The sequence below is a fragment of the Diadema antillarum genome, unplaced genomic scaffold (assembly GCF_040938485.1).
Source record: "Diadema antillarum isolate AM-2024a unplaced genomic scaffold, OU_Dant_1.0 seq00000619_RagTag, whole genome shotgun sequence".
In the NCBI taxonomy this organism is placed as follows: domain Eukaryota; kingdom Metazoa; phylum Echinodermata; class Echinoidea; order Diadematoida; family Diadematidae; genus Diadema; species Diadema antillarum.
The window spans coordinates 849818-872764 of NW_027271542.1; the positions used below are offsets into that span (position 1 = coordinate 849818).

Sequence of the window (22947 nt, forward strand, 5' to 3'; positions counted from 1 at the left end):
TTACGCATACCGAACACCAGGAAGCATAACTGTATAAAGAGTTTGTTCGCAAAAAACGATAAGTCCACACTTGCCAAACGGAGATACATTTGCGATTAAGGGTCAAGAATAATTAAGAGAATAATAAGAAAAATTTTGCTTTTTTGACCATAACTTCAAAAATGTACCTTATGTAGTGACCAATATATCATTTTTTAAAAGGTATTATTTTGTACTTTATGACAGAGACCTTACTTCAAAATCATCAAAAATGGACTTATCGGTTTTTGCGAACAAACTCTTCATATTTTAACTAAGAGACATCTAAACTTTTCACATAATCCGATGTTTATCCTCAGTTATATCTGTTCTTTTTTTTGTCTTTCTATGCTTTCTGTTAGTTGGTTCATAAGCTCTATCTATCTTGGCCTTATAAATGATGTCTTTGACTATTGCAGAATTAACAAGTTGCTAAACTTGTAATTTGTCCTTGAATTGACAACATAAAGAATAAAATGAACTTTCCTGTCTCGAATGGGCACATTTCTGATACTTTGTCCCAAACTCTGAGCAGCTGAATAAATGATTATCAGTTCCATATTATCTATATACAATAGAGGATATACACAGAAAAAGTTAGAAGTTGCCAACGAAACGATGGGAAGGTGATGATTAATGCATTTATGCAATAAAACACACGCGTATACGATACATAATAATGAAGAAATAAACTGGTTATGCATTTTTGCCAATAAAGAATGAGTTTATTTTTTTCAGTGCTTTTTCCGTTATGGGACCAAAATTGTGGAATCAGTTACCTCTTCAGTTAAGGGAACTGTCATCGACAGAGTCATTCAAATCTAAACTTAAAACTTATCTGTTCCTTTCATACTGAGGACTGTAATTGCTGTATGTCATTAGTATTGGATCTATATCGTATTTTTAATTGGTATATGTTGTATTCTTTATTTGGTATATATTTGTTTTTGTTTACCATTTTCTTATTTGTTGAAATGTTTGAATATGTATATGCATGTAAATATATGATATCTTTTCATTTTTGAAGCGCCATGAGCACTGAAAAGTGGACCTGTGCGCTATACAAGTAGCCACTATTATTATTATTATCATTATTATTTATTCGACTCAAATTTTCAGCGGCATCCGCCTTCTTCAGGAGTCTTGACATTATATATACATGTATATTCATATATACAGATACATTGATATAATAATATTTCACAGTCAAGTTCGAGATGGCAGGTATAGAAATATTCCTCCCTTTTCCGAAAATTAAACGCTATCTCTTTAGTTTTGGTGAGATTTAACTGCAGATAGTTCTTGTCACACCAAGAGGTAAAACGTTCAACTTCGGCCCGGTAACTTGATTCATCCTCATCACTAAGTCTTATAATGATAGTGTCGTCTGCATATTTCAAAATGAATACACTTTCCTTTGCTGATTTACAATCGTTCGTGTACAGGATGAACAGTAACACCGACAAAACACAACCTTGTGGAGCACCTGTGTTCAAAACGACAGGGTCTGAAAAGCAATTTTGAACCCTCACAGTTTGAGACCGATTACAAAAGAAATCTTTTATCCATAACATCAGATAAGATGGTAAATTCATGTGGGGCAGCTTCCGAAGAAGAATGTGAGTCTGCATAGTATTGAACGCCGAGGAAAAGTCTATAAAACACGTGCATATAGCGTCGTGGTTTATCGCTGTGCTGAGCGAGCTCATGTACAAATGTGAGAACAGCAACATTCACAGACTTTTTAGGTTGATATGCAAATTGAAGTTTGTCAAGAAGATGGGACACTGATGGATAAAGGAACTGCATTATCTGTCTCTCGAGGCATTTCATGATGATCAAGGTAAGTGCGACTGCGAGAAAATATAAAGAAAATTCAAAATCATCTTATTTTTACATAATGAAAAGGTACCTGACCGACCTACCCCTTTCAGAATATAGGAGGAATTGTATTAGTATCAAGAGGAATAAATGTGTACGACTTTTCATTAAAAAAAATGAAATTTGGGGGCATTTTCTTCACTGTTGTATCCATGCGTGATGTTACAAACGGTTGACCTTTGACCCCTGCCCCGCAGACCCCAACCAAAAATAAATAAATAAATAAATAAAATAAAGTTTCGTTGTTAAGAGTCAAGAGTCAAAGTTATGATTTCTTGATAAAAATGAACCCTTGAACTGATAAAGAAAGGAAAATACATTTGTCTACAAAATTTTTTGGTGCAGATTGTAATACTATATAAGGCCTACCTTCGGTATATCGAACAGTAACCAATGCGCTTCTATTACCTCCTATATACTGCTTAATTATGTAGGCAAGTTCAGTAAGTTTCCTTCTTAAATTCTTTCTCTCTTTCTTTCTTTACAGTATTTGTTCGTAATTTGTGCTATAGGACTCTCTATGATTATCTGTGTCTATTTATTTACAGTGATACAGCTTGCAGCCATTTTTAAAGTGTTACGTTGTCTATGTACATGTACTTTACAGTTGATAACAGCTGACAGTACATGTATTTTTAACTCAGAGCACATATACGTGTATATTTTTAAACAGTTACTATCAAAACAAGACTTAATACATGTAGAAAACAAATCAAACAAATCTTTTTCAGCCAAAAAACCTCGGAAAGATTCCCCCCCCCCCATAACTCAATGGAATATCATAAACTATGTTTTTCCCACTCTGTTTTCATATGCAGCTTAATTACTGTCAAGCACATTGCACCAAAACACACAGAGAAGCAATGATGGCAAACAGATCTATATACTTATATCCTGTTTTATTCTAAATCCCTTATTCACATGTACAAATTTCAAAAGAAAAATAAAGAATAAAAGTTCCCATTTGAAAAAGACCAGTTGCTCTCTGGAATGCCAAATGTGGCAGCTTGGATAAACACATGTCTGTATCGTTGCATTGCAATCTGACATTCTTGTGTTACAGTTTGAGCTCAGGTCTAGGGTGCTATCATGAATACATATACATAATACGAACAACAATTCCATCATAACCATTTATTTTCTGGGGAATTACCTCTACAATCATCTTGTTTTCTGTAGGTTTCCTCATGCATCATTTTCTGTTCAAATATGAATACGACATATACATGTACCGTATAGACTGATTTGTGCATCTCCTGTAACTTTACAACAGGCGGATCCAGTAATTCTGTAAAGAGGGGGCGCCTTTACAAAATTAAAGGGGGGGGGGGGGGGGATGCAACCCTCCCCATCTTTTCTTGTGATTTCTTTTGTTTTTACCAAAAATAAAAGGGGTGTGCGTCCGGTGCGGTCCTCCCTGGATTCGTCAGTGCTTACTGATATACAGTGTATGTAAGGTTCATTCTGTATTTATTGGATTGTCATTACTATTGTTAATCTGTAGATGTGTCTAATGGAAGAAATTCATGGAAACTTAATAAATGAATAAATGACACTCTATAATAACTATGAGATAAGTAACATCACTGTACATATACTGTTTTTTTCTCCCCAAACTAATAATCTTATATGAGCTAATTGCCCCAGTACTCTAACTAGCATATTCACAGCAATACGAAAACATAATCATCAAAAACTCTGAATAGCATTTGTTTCTGGAGAGAAAAGCATTTCTTGGCTATTGAATGTAGTGAAACTGTGTGGATGTTTCTTCCTTTACTAAATCTTTAGTTTGTTCAAAAACCAAAGAACACCTACCTTGGAAGATATCAGCTGGGGTGTATGTCCATACATTTTATATGATATATATCAGGAATTTATAGCTTTCTGTCACACAAACTTCCAACCACTAATACATAGGACAATACTGACATTATAACAATTATCAGTTCTTAGAATGCATAATAGTACTGTAAATACAGAAACAAAGTCAAACAAACATTATTCATACATATACATGTACCACCATATCAACAGTTATTAAACATATGAGTTTTAACACAAATTTCATTATCAGATTCTGTAATCATCTACTGCTCGGGGGAGATTGTTCCATAATGATGGTGCTATTTTACCAATAGCTCTATCACCAAATGTCTCGGATTTCACAATTATTACAGAAAGGAGATTCTTTGACTTTGAACATGGATTACAACCACGATGATATATGGTTTGATGAGTCTACTGAGGTATGCAGGAGCACTTCCATGAAAACATTTGAATACAAGTGTCAGAACCTCAAACAAGATATGAGCCCTTATCAGCAACCAATAAAGACCATGAAGAACAGGAGTTATATGATCAGTTTTCCTTTTGCGTGTTACAAGCTTTGCGGCTGAATTTTGTTTCCATGAAGTCTTCTGAGCTGAGATTCTGGACCTACAATGAGCAACTCACCATTGCTAGCCAAATGACAAAAAATGCATCCACAATGAAAGTGACGTATCGCAGGTCTGCATTTTTTGAACTGCTATGAATGTACCTTAGATTCAGCCTTCATCAAAGAAAATGCAAAACTTTGACAATCATGTGGAGGTATCCATTAATGCACATAGTATTTTAAAACAACAGCCATATCATTCATCAAGAACACAACTTTATTGCCCACCCACAGCAATCCAAGGAGTGGTGAGAAGCAAGAGTCAACTCCACTAACAATATACATAGGCCTACAGTGGACTTCCTCTATAACATAGTCTTTGGGACCGGCAGTTTTCTTTCATTACATCAAAATTTCATTGTATCTGAACAAATAAACAATAAAAAAAAAATATCATTTTGATAATGTTGCAGCCTGAAAATTTTATTTTGTTGTTACTGAAATTTCATAATAACCCTGTTCGTTATTACGGGCAGTTCACTGTGCACTGAAGTTACAAAAGCTCCTTTAGAGGTTTAGTGTATTAAAAATTCAATTTGAACTAACTAAAATCTATTGCTGTCTTCCACAGAAGTGAGTTTGGGAAAAGCATCATGAAGGGAAAACAGATCTCTATGCAAATGTTAATGTGGTCTTAATTCTGAAAAGGGCATGCACCTGAGTGGATTCAAGCAACAGTGGCATACAAATGTTTGTCCAGTGTTTTAGAAGTTACAGTCAACCTTGCTTAAGTCAAATCTACAATTGTATTTGGATGAAAGAAATACCTTCAACTCGGAGTAAATTTGACTTATGACAGATTAAAATCAATACAACATAAAGAAAAGAGGTCTTGAAAAGACCTTTGACTTGGGCGATTATTTTAATTATGAGAGGTCAAATTAAGCAAGCTTGACTAAATATACAGCTGCACAAGTCTGTTCAGGTCCCTGGTGTGAAAGTGTATAAAAAGGCAATGCAACACAATACATGTATGTTGAAACAGATTGAAGCAATGCTTGCAAAAGTCAGAAAACAGAAATATTTCAGCTTTTGTGACAACCCTTATTTCCAAATTAAATTACACAGAGAGATGTGGATACTCTTTCCAATGTACATTTTACATGCATACCAATAAAAAGATGTGCAGTTGATTCCATGTTGCAACGTCATTATCACAGTAACCACGGCAACATGAAGTCGCCATTTTTTCCATCATGGAAACACGACAGATAAAACTGCATGCCAATGAGAGTAAGATATTGCATACGACACTACGTACTTTCACAGACCACACCTTGAGGAGGAGAGGATTAACTCCGGGAACTCCCTCGCCTCTGTATGAGGTAGAGGGCGTGGTCACACAGGTGGCAGTCTGTGCTGTGGCTTCCATGGAGAACCCTGGCTAGGTCCAGCTGTCTCTGGGAGCTGAAGTTTTCATCAGCAGCAAACCTGCGCATAATGTCAAAAATGCTGCACAGTCTTTGTAGATCCCACCTTACAAGCAAGTCTGCCACGGTTCTCAAGTCTTTGCGCCGAAATACTTGTAGACAGGATGATGTCTCATGGTATTTCACTTCATACAAATGCTGCAAACATGCGACAAATGTATGAAATGCAGTTTCATCTATGGAATGTGATAATACCATTGCTCCACTGTCTTCGATAGTATTTATAGCTTCTTGCAGTCCTGTGGGACACTTCCCACTGGTGGGTGTGTGTTGTTTGTGAGGACGTTTCTTTGTTGGGTTGATATCAAATTCCTCCATGGCAGTGGTAACATCACCCTCATAGTCACCTCCATCAGGGACAGTGCCTTGAGAAGGGAATAGATGAGGTAGTACGTGATTAGATTCAGTTTCATCTAGGGGTTTATTTAGTAACTGCAATTCTAATACTGGAAATATGAATGTTGATGGTAGTGATAGTGATAATTACAACAGAAAAACAGCAGTAATCACAATGATTGCAAAGTCTACGTATTAGTTCAGTGTGTGATGATATTTTGTCGTCACTATCATCATCCTTGCCTTCTTTGCACCATTTTCACTCACATTTTCCTTATCAATGTCATCATGATCACAGCAGTACCTTACATCAGAATGAGGAAATTTGCATATTATAAAAGGAAGTCAAATGAAATCAAAGACATTATATGTATATGTCATGCTTCATGTCTCTCTGTAAACATTGACATGATTTTCAAGGGTATGAGGTGGGAGATGCAGAAATAACCAATGAGAGTGAAGCAAACCAGCATTGCAAGGTAGAAATCTTTCCTCCATCTGTTCACAAAATCTTCTCACATCTCAAATGCTCCTCAGTTTACATGAACTATCACATGATATACAGTGTACCAATGTCTAACTCATCATCATCTGCTGATACATAGTGTAGACCCAGGTCAATAGGTCAATATTTGACTACAGCCCCTTCCCCCCCCCCCCTCCCCCCTCCCTCCTCCACTCACCTGTGGTACAGAATGTCTCTTCTCTGAGGAGCCTAAAGTCTTCTCCTTCTTGAATCTTAAGTTTAACAACCTGAATCATCCCTGGGATGAGTCCTTTACACTGGTACACTCCGTCTTGGAGTTCCTCCTCCTTGGAATCATTGACAGTGAGGAAAAGACGGCAAGAGTTTGACAAACTGTTTTCAAGCCTAAGGCTTGCCGTCCGGTCCGCAGGTTCAATGGGTAGAAGTGTAGGGGCTGGAGGAAAAGAGAAAGACATTAGTAAAAGCTTTAACCAATTGAAGACTAGTCCCGAGTGTATCCTCGGGGAGGTGTCTATGGGAAAAGCGTGTTATAGCAATATCAACTCATCCTCACCGGGTTGAAATAAAGGTAACAGTGTCTGACACACTGGTGACTGTCTCTGACTTACTTTCTCTTGACATCATTCACAACAACTCAAGCAGTGAGAGACAATCTAGCACAATCTGAACTTTTACAGCCTTTCTCTATTGCCACCTAGTCTTCTGCGAGAGCGGAATAATACTGCAAGCCTCTAATATGATGTTTCAAGCTAATGAGGGAATTTCAACTTACATTCTGTCTGAAACTTTGCTGACCATCGCCAGTTAGTCCTTTGGTTGTCAGAGTTCTCCCTTGTGCCAAGCCTGACCTGGTACCAAACTTTGGGCTTCAAGTCCTTGAACTCCTTTTTACCACACATCATGAGCTCTTCTCTGATCCAGTCTGGGGTGCTATCCTTTAACTCACCAATCTGGACATAAAATGTGTTCTGAACCACTGGACACTTTACAGTGACAGAAGTAAAGGACCCAGAGACCTGCAAACCTGAAAATTAAAAATTTAAAAAAATGAGTTTTAAATTACCTAACAATCTTGTTTTGCTACAGTTCTGCGCTCATTTGTTCTACCAACTGATGTACTTAACCCAAACAAATTCATCCTCGAGACATGAAAAATAATAAGTTTGTTCAGATATTTAAGATAGTAAGGTGAAGAGATAATCAATTACTACAGTGAAAAGCACACATCAATATATATCTGCATCTGTTAACTATTAATTTAAAGCTGTGGGCACACCTGCTGGCCAGTCCATCCCCCCCCCCCCCTTACATATAACTGATCAGTAATATCTGTGACACCAACACTTGGTCATAAACAGGTGACCGACTCACAGTTCATGGTCAGTATCTTGACTAGCTCCTTTTTCCGACGTTTGCTGGAACTTTTCCTCCAAATCTTGACTTCATCGGTCCAAAACAGCTGTGGGATCTCCACCATGGACACACAAGACGTCACTGAAAGACATTGCAAGAAATTGATTTGTTTCAATTTTACCTCTGATGCTCCAACAATGCACAAAGTTCAAGATTTCAAATAAAGTGAAATCTGAAAAAAAAAAGATGTTTAATGCCATATTGGTGGCATTTTACCATATGAAATAGCAAAGAGGTACTAAATGAATTATCAGGAGAAAAGCACTGAGCAATTGACTGACATCACACAAAATGTCCTTTTGTTATCTTGTCTCACTAAATTCATTTCCTTGATTTAAAGACATGGGAGATTAATACAGATTTCAAAGAAAGATATTGTATACCTCAAAATCATTTGCATCTTTCCCAAATTGGGTGTTCCTCATCAACTTTAAGATATGACAGAAAATCCAATCTGTGGCAATGGCATGATTGTGAGGGAGGGCTTTGAAGTTTAGGGTCAACTGGAGCATGCTGAGTGGCTCTTACAGTGTGAAAAAAACCCCAAGAAAGTTTAAAACTCCTTTCCAACCAATATTCCGCAAAATTCCATTTCTCTAGCGTAATGAAACAGCAATATTGATTAAACATCTTTCAGGAAGAGGATTGAATATCATTACCCTTCACATGTGTCAGTAGCAAGTCAAAGGAAAGTGCACTTTTTACAACAAAAAAAAAAAAACACCAATGAAATCTTGTAGAATTTCTTTACATTCTTTTATTGTCCAGCAGTGACATCATGAATCATGTACAGTTTTAGTCTTCTTCCAGCAATAGCAGCACTGAAACTTTACAAATTCATAACTTTAGAATGATAATTTCTCTGACTTTTCTCAATCTTCACTGATGTGATCTCGTAATATTGTAGGATTAACTCAATTGACATGTACATTTAGGGAAACTGCCCCTTTAACTACCAGGACCTCATGTATACAGCTCCATCTTACACACAGTACCCCTACTGCTATAGGAATCTAATACTTACATGTACATTGCCACCTCTTGCCTTTCTTTGCTAGATACATCCCTTTCCACGACTTTGCTGGAACTTTCTCTACTATGATCTCCTTACAGTCAGAGCTCCACACAGAGTCCAGGCCACGAACAAACCCACTTTGAAAATCTGACGTTTCTAAGGTGACAGAATCTGCCAAAAAGGGGAAGAAAATAAAGTAGAAGACAAATAAAAAACATTCTTTCAATAACAACAAATAGAGCATCATATTGGTAAATAATGGAACTTTGATATATAAAGAGCTGTTTTTGACAACTAAATATGTCTTTGCTATATCAGAGACACTGTAAAACAAAGGAATATAAAAGGAATGGGATAGATCTACAAAATCTGTTTCTCTGTATACATTTGTATCTGACCTTGTAGTAAAGGGACTTTCTGTATTACTGCAACATTTTTTTTTTCACTTATGGTATGAGTAACAAGCTAGTTGGGAGATCTGCAGAGACTCCAACCCCAAGCACCTTCTGATCTAGAGATTCTCCCGCCCGAAACCCCTAGTAAACGGGAGACTCCAAGTTGATGTGTGCGAAGTTCCTAGGGTTCTAGATGTTCTCTGGTGCCATCTAAGGCTTATTTTTTCAACATACGATAGCAAAAAGTAAGAAATCCTTTCCACCGGGAGACACAGAGCCAGGGCGGGAGAAATCAAATCTCAAACGGGAGAACGGGAGATTTTGCAAAAATGGGCTTTCGGCGGGAGATCTCCCGTCGAAAACGGGAGAGTTGGAGTCTCTGGATCTGATGTAAGTTTATGATCTCTACATCACATGTGGTAGGCCTACCCCTCTGTGCTATTCTGCAATTCCTAAGACGTGCATTAGGTTTGACAAAATAATAATGCATTTGTCAGGAATGCCATAAAATGCCCTGTGAATGATTCTAGAACAGATAATGGAGCTACAGAAATACTGTGGATCATCATCATCATCATCAACTTTAACGGTCTAGTGCTTAACTAAAAAATGCATATATCATATACATATACACATGCATACATGTACATGTAAATGAATATACTCAGTACATACATAAATATGATAATATGTGTAGACATACATGCACAGACTGTTGTATAAACATAATATACATGTATACTTACTTGTACTTTCATACATACATACATACGTACGCACACTGTGTACATACACATGTACATACATACATACATACATACATCAGGGCTCGACACTAACGGTGGCCCGGGGCCACCAAAAATGAAAGTCGGGCCACCAAATTTCAAAAAAGGGCGAATTTGGTGGCCCGCCTCGGGCCACCAAAATTTTTTGAAAAGTATGTCAATAAATTCGCAACTTTTTGCGACGGAAATTAGCAGTTAAATTTGTTTAAAGGATGGATAAAAAGGACTGAATGAGTGCCTGAGAGTGAGTGTTGCAAGTTTGTCGAAGTTTATTTATGAGTAGATAATTATGTCCAACTTCTAATTCTTACTATCATAAAAGTTAAATATTTGACTCATTAAAAAAAAAAGGACTTTTAATGTTTTTTATTGTTGTTTTTTTTCGGGACACCAAATTTTTCTCTCGGGCCACCAAAAATTTGAAATTTAGGATTTTGGTGGCCCCATCGGGCCACCAAACAAAAAAGTTAGTGTCGAGCCATGCATACATACATACATACATACAGTGTACATACATACATACATACATACAGTGTACATACATTAATTGTACATACATACAGTGTACATACATACATACACAGGACACAGACATACAATCATATAACATACAGTGTACACATACAAATGATTCATACAAACATGCACAAGGAGAAATCAGGAGAAAAACTAAGATAAACACATAATTAAGATTGTGCTACTGTAATGGTTGTGAAAGTTACCTGTTTATGACTGATGTTAAATGCACGCGAGACATCATGTGATGTTATCCAGTACTGGTCATATATTACTCATCTTTTTTAACTGCTTAATTTCCTCTACAATTTCACTGATTTGTTACTTTCTTTTTTTTCACAGAATTTTGTTAAAGATCACTTTTCTTTTGGGATACGTAACTTCCTTGAATAAGAAGTTGACTTGCACGTTGTCCTTTCTTCAGGATCTGTGGATTGTCCACGGTAACAAATTCCTTTCGAATCACCCAATTCAATTTAATCCATATATTTTCTTTTATTGCACACACTCTTTGGACTAAGTACACACAATGCCATTTAAAATTCATTTCATTTTATACAAGAATGAACCAGTTTACATACCACCTAACTCCATTTGATCTTCTGAACAAGCCGGATGGTAGCCACGTGAAATGTGATTCTGACAGCTCAGGAAACACCAGCAACCGAATACAGTACCAAACAGAGCAGAAACCGCAGCAACGCAAAAAATAAATATGTGTAAAGGTGTCCCTATCGGTAATAGCAAGAAAAACACACACAAACAAACAAAAGGCACTTTGAGAATGATTTCCTAGAGAGAACATACATCAAACATCTGAGAATATTTGCAATATGTTTGAATCAGTGCATATACACTAATACATCAGAACCACATCAAAAATCCTAAAATGAAAAGGTTTTGGTTCAAAGTAGTTCTGAAGATGGCTCTAGCAGTAACCAATTACACATGTTTCCGTATTTTAGTACATATTACCTTTCCTCAGAAACCCTAAATATACTTTTACACCACTTCGCCCTAACCCCTAGCATACTTTGTATGCTCATCAGAATGGAATCAAATGTCCTGAAAGTAACTGTCAATAAAAAACAGGGATCATGTCATCCCCTAAAGTCTTTTGCATCACATCTTCTTGAGACCTTAGTAAGATTAAAATAGCATTGTTTGCGAGAAACCCTAAATATACTTTTACACCACTTTGCCTTAACCCTATTCTAACGGGGGGGGGGGGGGGGGGGGGGGGGGGGAGGGGGTCAAATTGACCCCCCCCCTCGACATTTCATGCCACGATTCTGCAACGCGCAAAGATTTTGCCGCGGCGTTTCATGACTTTTTTCATTGAAGTCTCCCCCATATTTTGAGACCAAATTTGCGACGTCCAGGTACACCGTTCTGAAGTTACGCAATGTTTTGCATATGCATGTCAACCCAAAAACAGCTCAAATTCATGATTTTGTGTGCAAATCCAATGCAAATTGTGTTTTTTTGTTTAATTGATATAAATTTGATTATTTCAACTTTTAACAAAATTGAAATTTATCAATTCTAATGTAGATCAGCTTGGAAAAGTGCCTGCAACAAATTTTGGCAAAAAAAATTATAGAAAACAAAAGGTCGAAAAAACGATAAAATACATAAGAAATTAACAAAACAATACAAAACAAAAGAAACTGATTTTGATTGCGCAATCTTTTTATGAGAAGATTGTTCGATATGTCTTGAGGAACTCTTGACACAAAAATTTGGCAATCCTTCAATCCTTTTAATGGAGTTATAGGTGAAAACATGATTTCATGCGTAAATTTGCATAATTAATTCATAAAAAAATATAAAATAAAATTTTTTCTATTGTAAGACCATATAATCTTGTAGTTGACATCCGGCTCTATGTACAGGCAAAATTTTGCGGCGATCGCGCGATCGGCGGCTGAGATCTGAAGGGGGGGTCAAATTGACCCCCCCCCCCAAGTAAAAACTTGGTCTCAAATAGCCCAGTTAGAATAGGGTTAACCCCTAGCATACTTTGTATGCTCATCAGCATAGAATTAAATGTCCTGAAAGTAACTGTCAATACCATAGGGATCATGTCATCCTCTAAAGTCTTTTGCATCACATCTTTTTGAGACCTTAGTAAGATTAAAATAACGTTGTTTGTGTATCCACACACTCACATGACTTGGTTTTCTTAGATTCATCAGGTTGGGAAGGTGACTCTTGTGAGAAATGACTTTCATCAGTGCTGTGACTTGACGTCATCAACCGTTCTGTTGAACTTTGGGCAGGCTGGAGCGTGGTCGCTGGTGGTACTGATGAAAAATTAACAAAAACAAACATGAAAACGAAACATACATGACACCTATCTGATAAATCAACAAGGTTTAGCTTACATGACTTTATATTTCACTATCACTTTGTAGAGAAGTATTTTCTTTTCAGTGTGCACATGCATGTGATCAAAGAATAATTTTACTTCATTTTCCAATCCCCACAGGACTAATTTAGCTCTTCAACATCATACCCTGTATTCACTCTATACACCAAGTTATCAAAGACATACTTTCACTTTTTTTTTTTTGGTATCCTATACTGCTCAGGGTAATAAAACATAATTTCTACATGCGTCTGCAACAGTGCACTTCTTGCAATATCCATATCAATGTCTTATTTGATATACAATTTTTTTTTTTTTTTGGGGGGGGGGGGGTAGAAAGAGAGGTCAGCAGAAAGACTGAGAAGAAACCAAACAATTATTCCTAAATTTGCGACCTTTTTTTAGGTTTTTCTTTTTCTTTTAAACAGTCATGCATGATTGAGTAGTTGTAGTCAGCTGTTTTTATACGACTTCTTATATGCAAGTCTTCTCATTTTTCAAACTTACAAATATTCATGAGAATGAAGTTGGGGCTGATCTGAGAGTTGAATGTATCAGACATGATGTTCTTGAAACAGAGATGATTTATGAAGATTATCAAAGTGGACAAACTTTTTTTTTTTCGCTTTGCATACAGCATCTACACATGTAAAGAGCAATTTTCACAATAACAAAGTTTGAGACTCCAACCCTAGGCATCTCAAAAACTGGAGATTCTCCAGTCTGTAACCCTAGGAAACTGGAGACTCTGATATCGGAAACATGAGCACAAAATTATGTGCTGATAGCCCATATCAAGATCTTGGGAGTGCAATGTCCCTTGTGGTTGGAATGGGGGGGGGGGGGGGGGGAGGGGGGTTATACATGCTGCTGTATACATGTACATGTTAATTCTCTGGTGCTACCTTATCCTTATTTTTTAAACGGTGACACAACATTTGCTCCTGCAATAATTGCTCTGGTCTTATTTTCTCTGAGGACTTAGCATTAGGGTTGTGATAGGGTTTTAGATGAAGTTTGATGTGAGGATTAGGGTTAGAGGAGTTATGTTTGTGGGTACGAATTGTGTTTGGCTTTAATAGTGTGAAGACATTTCATGGGAGCAATTGTTGCAGGAGCAAATGTTATGGAACCTTTTTAAGCATATACCAGAGAGATATTTCAATCAAAATGGTCTCCAAGTGGGAGAATTGGAGTAATCTGCAAAGTCTAAAGCTGAGCAGAAGATTGACTGACACAGCAATGACTGATGTCTGCCGAGCAAGTTAACTCTATATGTGCCACGTTCGCATGCCTGACTCAAACAACGGCGTGCCAACTTGGCATATTCTGCTCAAATGCACAAACCCACCCAACTCCCCAAAACGCCAGTGTAAGGAAGGCATTCATCGCGATTCCGTTCCTCTTGCATTTTATGTCATGTAGTGACTGACTAACAAACGGCCTTCCCCACTGGATTTGCATGTAAATTCTAAGCTTCTACCACGGTGTGTTTGGAAAAGTATTGCTTTTACAGTAATGTAGCTACATTCGTATACTGGTCATTTGAAAGGAAAACAATCATAGATTTGTCATCCAATGTAAATCACAGCAAAGCTTGGCATTGTCTCTACAACTTTGCTCACTTCATGTCTTTATTCACTATAGAAGTTACATAGATTTGTAAAACAGAATGTTTTCTCAAAGCATGATTTCTTTTGCATCTCAGAATAATTTGGCACACAGTGGGTTTCTACCATGGCACATAAAGAGTTCAAATAGATTTAGGTAAACAAAAAATTGTGAGCATCATTATGTTGCTCCAGATATCATCACTGGGAGTTATTTAGCAGGTGTTTACAGATTTCTGACTACAGCCTTCTTGCATTAAGAAATAGAGGTTCCTAATATCAGGTATATATGGAAATTTCTAGAGAACATACAGTACTGTAGACATGAGACAAAATGGCCTGAAATCAGCAGGAATTACTTAACTTCTTACATAATATCACATGGATGTCATACCTTATTGAATGTGACTTGAATGCCTTAGTTTGAATATCATAATTTCACTTGCATCAACTTCATTGAATGAAGAAGCTAAAGTGATAAAATCACCCAAACTGGCCATCACGAAATGATACGAGATACTTTATCAGATCAGCTGACCTAATAGTATACTGCACGTACCATATGTGTAGTTTAATTGTATGGTTGCCTTCCCAGCGGAGATGCCCTCTGCCCAAAATGCTTCACAGCTATAGTTGCCTTGGTCATCTTCTCCAAAGTCATTGATATCATAACTGTGAGTCGCGGCAGCTCCATCAGTAAACTCCACTAGTTTGATGATATCTCCAAGTGGACCGTACCATTTTATGTAGGGGACAACTGGCACTGACTGGACAGAGCATGTGATGATGGTAGATTCCAGGGATTTTGAAGACGTGATATTTACAGCTGAATCACAAAAAGCAGAAAATAAACACAAATCATGATGAATGAGTTTCTCAAGTATATCAAAGACAGCTGGGGTGTTTTGACAAATCTTACCGTAATATAAAGCTATTAGGAATGAGAGATAGACATATTAAATCGGGGAAAAACTGAGTCATAGAGTTGGGCATGCTTTCATTATGTATGCGTTTGTTTGGAAACATCTAACAATTTCTTTTTTCACTACTTCAAGCAGTTTCGCTATCTGCACAAAAGGAGAGACAAAGGAAGATAAATACAAACGGCTATTGAAATAATATGTTTGGGTTTTTTTTTCTGAGATAGTAAAATATGAGTGACATATCTACATCTCTCACTTTGGCTGTACTCAATCTAAAGTCACACTGGCAATGCTAATGATGGGAGTTGATGATGTTTGGTATTATGATGTCATAATGTATTCTTTATACATGTAGTTCCATGTGATGGCATTGATAGCTGTTGTAAATGCTCACTTGGCCTGGAGTACTTCGGTGCTCCTCTTGACCAAACCGAGTGGCAAGCTCGGTATCTCATCTCCTTCGTTTCATCTGGAGGAGGGCCCGTCACACCTGGCCAACACCAGAAGGGACAATGACCCCAATTTCTCTTGGAAGTTTCAACGTCATAGTAAAAGGTCGTATCGTTTCCAAAGATGATATCCTTTCGGCATTTTGCACACGGTGGACAGTATTCACTGAAGAGACACACATGAAAGAGATGGAACAAAATAAACAGTGTACAGGAAAATTATGACAAACACATTACAACAAAATTTCATTACAGTAAAGTGAAAATTCAGGTCCTAAAGTGATCATTAACATGTCTGTATAATAATGTTTGTTCAGTGTTAATTAAATTTTCATATAATGAAAGAAAACTGCCAGTCCTGAGGACTTTGTTATAACTGGAGATGCTTGTATCGAGGCAAAAAATCATGACCTCTCTTATCAATGACTTGAGCAAAGATATTACGATTTAACAAACAGAATGGTAAAGACTTAATTGCACCTGAAAAGAGAATAGTAAACTCACAGACTAGTACAGGTTTGCATTGATCTACCATAAAAATGGTATCATGACACCATCTCTTCATCTATGTAAATTTGGTCACAAGATGACGTCATTTTGTATGAGTCTGTCATTGCCTAATTGCTCAATAATCTTCAGTAGTTTTTTTTTTTTTTTTTAACCACAATTCAAGGAGAGGGTGTTATAACTGTCTCATCAAATTGTTGTAGAACACTGTTGATTTGCAAGCAACTTCAGTTTTTACAAGGGGATGGGGTTGGAAGCTGTCAATTTAATCATCCCTGCTTCTAGCCCCTACACATAACAAGTAATACAATTTATTCTAATTACCAATGTTGTATTGATATCAAATACATAATGATTATGTTTATGCATGGTGATACAACATTTGTCCCTGCAGCAATTGCTCCAGTCTTATTTTCTCCAGGAACTTAGGGTGAGGGTTGAGATAGGATTTTAGGTTTAGTTTGAAGTGAGATTAGGATTAGGATTAGGGTTATGTTTGTGGGCCGAACTTATGCTTAGCTTAACATGCAGATATTTAATGAGAGCAATTGTTGCAGGTCTGGGACAAATGTCATGGAATCATATGTACATGTTTATACTGTCATTGATTTTGCTTGAAATGAAATAAATCAAATTAAATGACTTTACAATGAAATATGTTTGATAACCTCTTGTAAAAAAAAAAAAACAAACAAAAAAAAAACAAAAACAAAAACAGGGTCAATTATGCAAGGAATCTCTATATTTACTTGGACCTCAAGACTTAAAATCTAAAAAGTTAAGAGTTCAAAATAATAGTTAAAATAGAAAAGATAAATCACAAACATGATGAACAGGAGAACTATTACAAACAGCACTTGAAATTAAGACATCTCAATATCCTGCTTCTAAACGACTGATTAAAAGTTGCACTTCACACTGATGCTTCAATGATTCCATTACTTTGACTGACAGGCGTCTCGGTTTGTGCAAGAAGACAAGGAATGGCAGAAACACACCAACAACAACTGTAGACATGGAGAAATAAAAGACAAAGAAAAAAGACAATATTTTAGTGTATCAATTGAGATTATAAAATCAAGTAATTAATGTTTCCTGTTTGTTTGTTTGTTTTTTGCCTTGCTTCCTGAAACTAAAAACTGAGAAGTTTCAAATTTATTAACATGACACATTCTAGACATTTGACTAGTAAAGAGTCCTAAAAATGATATTGTGGGTAATTGCATAACAGTTGTCAAACATCATCATTAACATTCAAATGGGCCATTAGCATAAGGAATTCAAATTCTCGAAAGCTCTCAGATCAATAAACCTCTTCCAGACCAAATCGTTCTTGGATACACGATGATGTACAGATATATGATGTATGATATGGATCATATTTAGGTGTCTGATGCCTGTATGTCATGTGAATACAGGATCATCTCAAGAGCTTCCATCACCCAAGAGTCATAAGGCCCACAAGCTAGACATCGAAAAAAGGTCCAAGAGTCCTGTAACACCCACGAATCATGCAGCCCACTAGTCATGCAGCCCTAGAGCTAGACCACCAAGAAAAATAGGCCTACGAGCTAGACAATAAGTAGAACAGGCCTATGAACTAGACACTATGCGAATATGGCCCAAGAGCTTGACATTATGCAAATAAGGCCCAAAAGCTGGATACTATGAAATAAAGGTCCATGAGCTTGACATTGTACAGTTGAGGTGATGGGCCTTATTTGCATAGTGTCCAGCTTGTGGGCCTTGCAACCTATTGTAGTGTCTAGCTCAGGGACTGTTTAGCTTTTGTCCTCTATACAGTTGAACCTCTCGTATCCGGACAAGTCGGGACCGGGGTTCATCCGGATAAGGGATTTGGCCGGATACGGGAGACTCAATGCTTTATACATGTACATATACATACACATGTACTGATGTGGCCCATTGTAGTACCACATGTAGTAATGTGTATACTGCAACCTTTTCATTGTTACATTTGGGGATGTTTGGGGAAGTTGAAATGTCTGAAGGTAAGCAATTTGGAAAGAAATTTGATGTAATGTATGTTAATCATGTTGGAAGTAATATGTAATTCATGTGTGTTTGGGTAGGAGTTGTCAAGGACATCCCGTAATTATTAAAAAAAAAAAAAATCATGGCGAGATTGCGTCCGTATAATAGAGAGATCCGGATAAAGGGAGGCCGGATAAGAGAGGTTCAACTGTACTTGATGTTGACGTAATGGGCCTTGTTCACTTTAGTGTCTAGCTTGAGGGCTGTGTGACCCATGGGCTGTACGACTTGTGGGTGTCAACCATGTGACGTGCACCATGAATACATTTTTTTACACCTGTTAATCAAAATGATGGTTTGAACATCATTGTTTAGTTGTTCAAGTGTCAGCGTAAATATTTTACAATTCATTTCCAGCACATGTAACATTATTATTGGGTTTATTGAGTATTCAGTGCAGTCTTCTCTTACCAAATAGTGTTATCAAATTTATATACTTGTGACCACCCAGCTCAAAACCCACAAAAATTTGCAGATAAGGATTGTCTGTACTGTACAGTAATAGACCAAAATATGTAATTTGAGTTGACTGACTTAATTTTTTTAAGTTTGTCTTATCTGGGATAGTTATCATTTCTCTCCCTGCTGTCAAAATTTGGTGGCTTAAAACAAAACTGAAAGTGAGACATCAGCAATTTTTCTGAACCATATTTCACTGGGAAATAGATTTCTTTTCTTTTTTCATGGATACTTCATCTGGTCTTGACTGTAAACTTAAATCCTGGTTTCTTCCTTTTCTATGAGCCAGTACCTCCTAACTTTCTCTTATCACTCTTTCAAAGCGTGTCTAATTTAAACAAGTTATCTGATTATAATTTCAACACTTAGAACTTACCTTTTTAATCTTTGTAAAAAATAAACTAGATATATCGCTACGGCTACTGATATGCCTCCGCCATAATGCATGGTTCTCCTAATAGGTCTATAGTACAATGTCTTGACAATGTGTGATGACAGTTTCACACAATTGGCAAAATACTAAAATGACAGGTTTGACACAAATGTGCTGAATGTTCGCTTTCCTAGAACCAGGTTCAATTGGATGAATGATTAAAATGTCAGAGTGCAGGTATTTGGGGAACTGATGATTTTTACTTGACTTTTGACCCTTATATAAGTTTATGCATTGAGTAATTTTCAAGGTATTGAGAAAAAGTATAATTTCAGTATCAAATGGGAAAATAGCATTATCTAAACCTGGCCTTTGACCTTTGACCTCACAGTTCCAAAGAGAATCACTGTTAGGTTGAACATGCATAAATATGTAAGTTTCATGATGATACTTTGAGTTACTTTCGAGATATGGAGGAAAAAGTGCAATTAAGCACTTTCACTTGACCTTTTACCTTTTGACCTTTGACCTTTTGGCAAGAAACTTCCCCAAAAATATATATTGGGTAATACATGCCATACATCAAGTTTTTTAAAAAAAAAACCTTCAGGCATATTGCATTTTAAGGAAAGTAGTGATATTTTGAGGAGTTGATCTTGACCTTTGACCCCCCTGACCTTTGACCCATGACCCGCAACTTCCCTAGATAATCACTGCCCATCGGTACAAGCATATATACTAAGTTCCATGAAGATACCTTGAACCATTTGCGAGATATGGAGAAAAACATGAAATTTCAATTTTTTTTTTTCACAAAATAACCTGTGACCTTTGACCCTGTGACCCTAAAATCCACACAAAGTATTATCCCCCAAGGATATACCCTCATACCAAGTTTGATGTAAAACCACCACACGGTTCTTGAGATATCGACAAAAACAAAACGGTACGGACGGACGGACGGACGACCCGAAAACATAATGCCTCCGGCCACTTCGTTGCGGAGGCATAAAAAAATAATAATGTTGCCTACTTATTGTGGGTTTTGAGTGGAAGATCACTGGAAGTCATGTCTGGATTTATACCCAACTGTGGCCATGGCTTAAATGACTCTTTTTTTAAAGACCATTGAACTGTGATTGCCCTTAGCAATGACTTTTGAGCTGTCCACACTATCAAATTCAGGCACATCATTGTCTAAATATTTCTCCCCTTTCCTGTATAAGACAGAATGGATGAGTAATAACTTTAAAAAGGTTTAGTGACCTTTGAACCTCAAAATAACTGTTGCATTTCTTATCTTGATAGATAGATTAAATTGTACCTTCACGAACAGGGTTGACAGAATGTGATGCTTCATTTCCACTGGGTTACAGCGCACTTCAAACCTGTCAATGTCAAAGACAAAACATATAAATGGAAATCTACTCATTAGAAAATGTATACAGATGGTGTATCGATCAAATCATCTTTCTGTTCAAGCATATTGCTAATGCAGTTGAGATAAATGTGAATACCCAGTACTTGTTATTTATGAAAACAAAGATCCTTTAAGTGGTAGTTACAATGACTTATCATAACAGCAGGGATTATGACGCACTGATTCTATCCAATAGCATAAAATTCTTAGTGAAGGCACAGCAAGAGATCATGTGACAGAGGGTATGAAGCTACGCAATATTGAAGATGAAAGGCCCATTACATTTCGTACCAAAAAAAAAACCCTCCAGTTATATGAAATGCCCTGCAAAAACCCAAGTGCTATACATGCCTTGTCAAAACTCCTGCTATTAGATCATCCTCGTTTCCTGTAAAATGGATGTCATGGGTTCGATTAAAACCCATTATATGGAAAACAAACCTCCAATAGCACGCACGAGTTATCATAGACCGGAGCCCCTAATCTATGCACTGCCGGAGTGGTTGCACTTTCAAAATCTGTTACATGATGGACCTGATTATGGTACCCGTAATCATAATTGATTTTGCTCTTGTTAGATCTGTGTGTATCAATTAGACTGAGAGAGCGAATTTGCGAAGTGACATACCGGTATCGTCTTTACTTCGTGATCTCAGCTAGTATATAATCTTCTGTACAACACGATGTTGGGTACATCATGGAGTTGAGCGAAATATTGGTCTGTATCTGTTTGTCGGGTAAACATTCTGCAGAGACTGCGTCTGGTTTTACGGAATCCCTTTATAGAGACACTGCATGATAAAGTAGGGCAATAATAAAGATCGGAGTATCTAATAAAAAATAAATAAAAACTCCTGCAGACAGACCATTTCATTTTTCTGTCTAATCATGGAGTGGTGTTAGCATTGGCACTGATTCTACTTCACAGATTTTTGGTAGTCATGCCATAATTGACGAAGAATATGGTTTCTCTTTGCCAATTGTCTACTTTACGGCCCTACCTAACCTGTAAAGAAGATGGGTTGGTTAACCAGCAGCCTCATTAAATACGCATAGCGTACCGTCGCAGTTAGGTTAATTATAACCAGATCTATACACAGTTCAGTCGCTGTATCTGTTGCTTCGAACAGCGTCTGGTCGGGCTATAGATGGGTATAATCAAGATTATCTATTCTCATAATATACTAATATATTTTGCATCGGAAATACTGACTGCATTCTTTACCTTCGATCACCTTCGCCACGCTGTGCTGCGAGCTGCGTTGTCGTTGTGTTTCACCCCGGTCTGATGTTGCTGTGGCTGCTAATGCTACATGTAGCTAGCTGGTTCGCGACAAACGCAACGAAACTGACGGTCGCACGAGTTTCTTCCTATGAAGCATTGAAACAGACATTCTTGAAACAACCTGAGACCAACTGAGATAATAACCAAAATCACCAAGTACACTCTTTGCCCTTTGTTGGCATTTTTGGTGAGTTCCATTCAAGAGACTCCGGGGCCGGTCCCACGTCAGCAGCGTAGCGACTGCACACTTCACTTGCCAGTAGAATTAGTAGTGTGTTTAGCTAGCTATGTGTGTTCTCGCAACAGTCTAGGGGATTTCCCCTCTCTTCAAGCGAGACGTGCGTAACAACCGCGCACGCACAATCCCAGACCTCAGGTTTGGGATTCCCACAAGAGGATCGATTTTTATTATTGTACGAGTTCCTTGTCATTTGATTCTTACCTAACTAAATTTCAATGCCTGTATAGAACTTCCCTTGCGAAATTTAGGTGTCTTAACCACCTTTACCTGTACTTTCTACAAAACTGTGTAGTTTTTGTAACCATAGGGGTCCATTAGGGGATGAATTTCATTATTTATTTGAATGTCCAAAGATAGAGTCATGCAGAAAAGTTTGTCAAATCATTATTATTGTTACATCGAGCAGGACCCGCCCAAATACATTGAAGTTGAATCAGTTATTCAACACAGAATGTAATAAGGAACTGCTTAATCTAGCTAAATTTTCAATAGAAATAATAAAGCTCCCCTTAACGTGAAACTTTAGTATTGTTCATAC

General features: G+C 37.2%; 1 protein-coding gene and 1 long non-coding RNA gene across 2 annotated transcripts; both read right to left on the reverse strand.

Moving 5' to 3' along the window:
• Positions 1-5432: 5432 nt before the first annotated feature.
• LOC139736016 (uncharacterized) lies at positions 5433-16229 on the reverse strand. Its single transcript, XM_071646762.1, has 9 exons — positions 16015-16229; positions 15257-15523; positions 12888-13022; positions 11298-11447; positions 9030-9191; positions 7964-8086; positions 7365-7616; positions 6789-7025; positions 5433-6134 (listed from the first exon to the last, which is right to left on the reverse strand). The coding sequence occupies exons 1-9, from the start codon at positions 16073-16075 to the stop codon at positions 5632-5634; spliced, it is 1890 nt and encodes a 629-aa protein (XP_071502863.1). The 5' UTR covers positions 16076-16229; the 3' UTR covers positions 5433-5631.
• A 1209-nt stretch (positions 16230-17438) lies between these two features.
• Positions 17439-22154, reverse strand: LOC139736028 (uncharacterized). Its single transcript, XR_011711235.1, has 3 exons — positions 22109-22154; positions 20788-20851; positions 17439-17583 (listed from the first exon to the last, which is right to left on the reverse strand). It is a non-coding gene; the product is annotated as an uncharacterized lncRNA (long non-coding RNA).
• Positions 22155-22947: the final 793 nt, after the last annotated feature.

Excerpts from the sequence above, each read along its gene's own strand:
- LOC139736016 (XM_071646762.1), bottom strand. The coding sequence starts at position 16,075 with ATGAGATACCGAGCTTGCCACTCGGTTTGGTCAAGAGGAGCACCGAAG. Across the intron at positions 11,448-12,887 it reads ATCTAAGAAAACCAAGTCAT|GGACACCTTTACACATATTT; the intron begins GTGAGTGTGTGG and ends TATTACCGATAG. Across the intron at positions 9,192-11,297 it reads AGATCAAATGGAGTTAGGTG|ATTCTGTCACCTTAGAAACG; the intron begins GTATGTAAACTG and ends CCTTTTTGGCAG.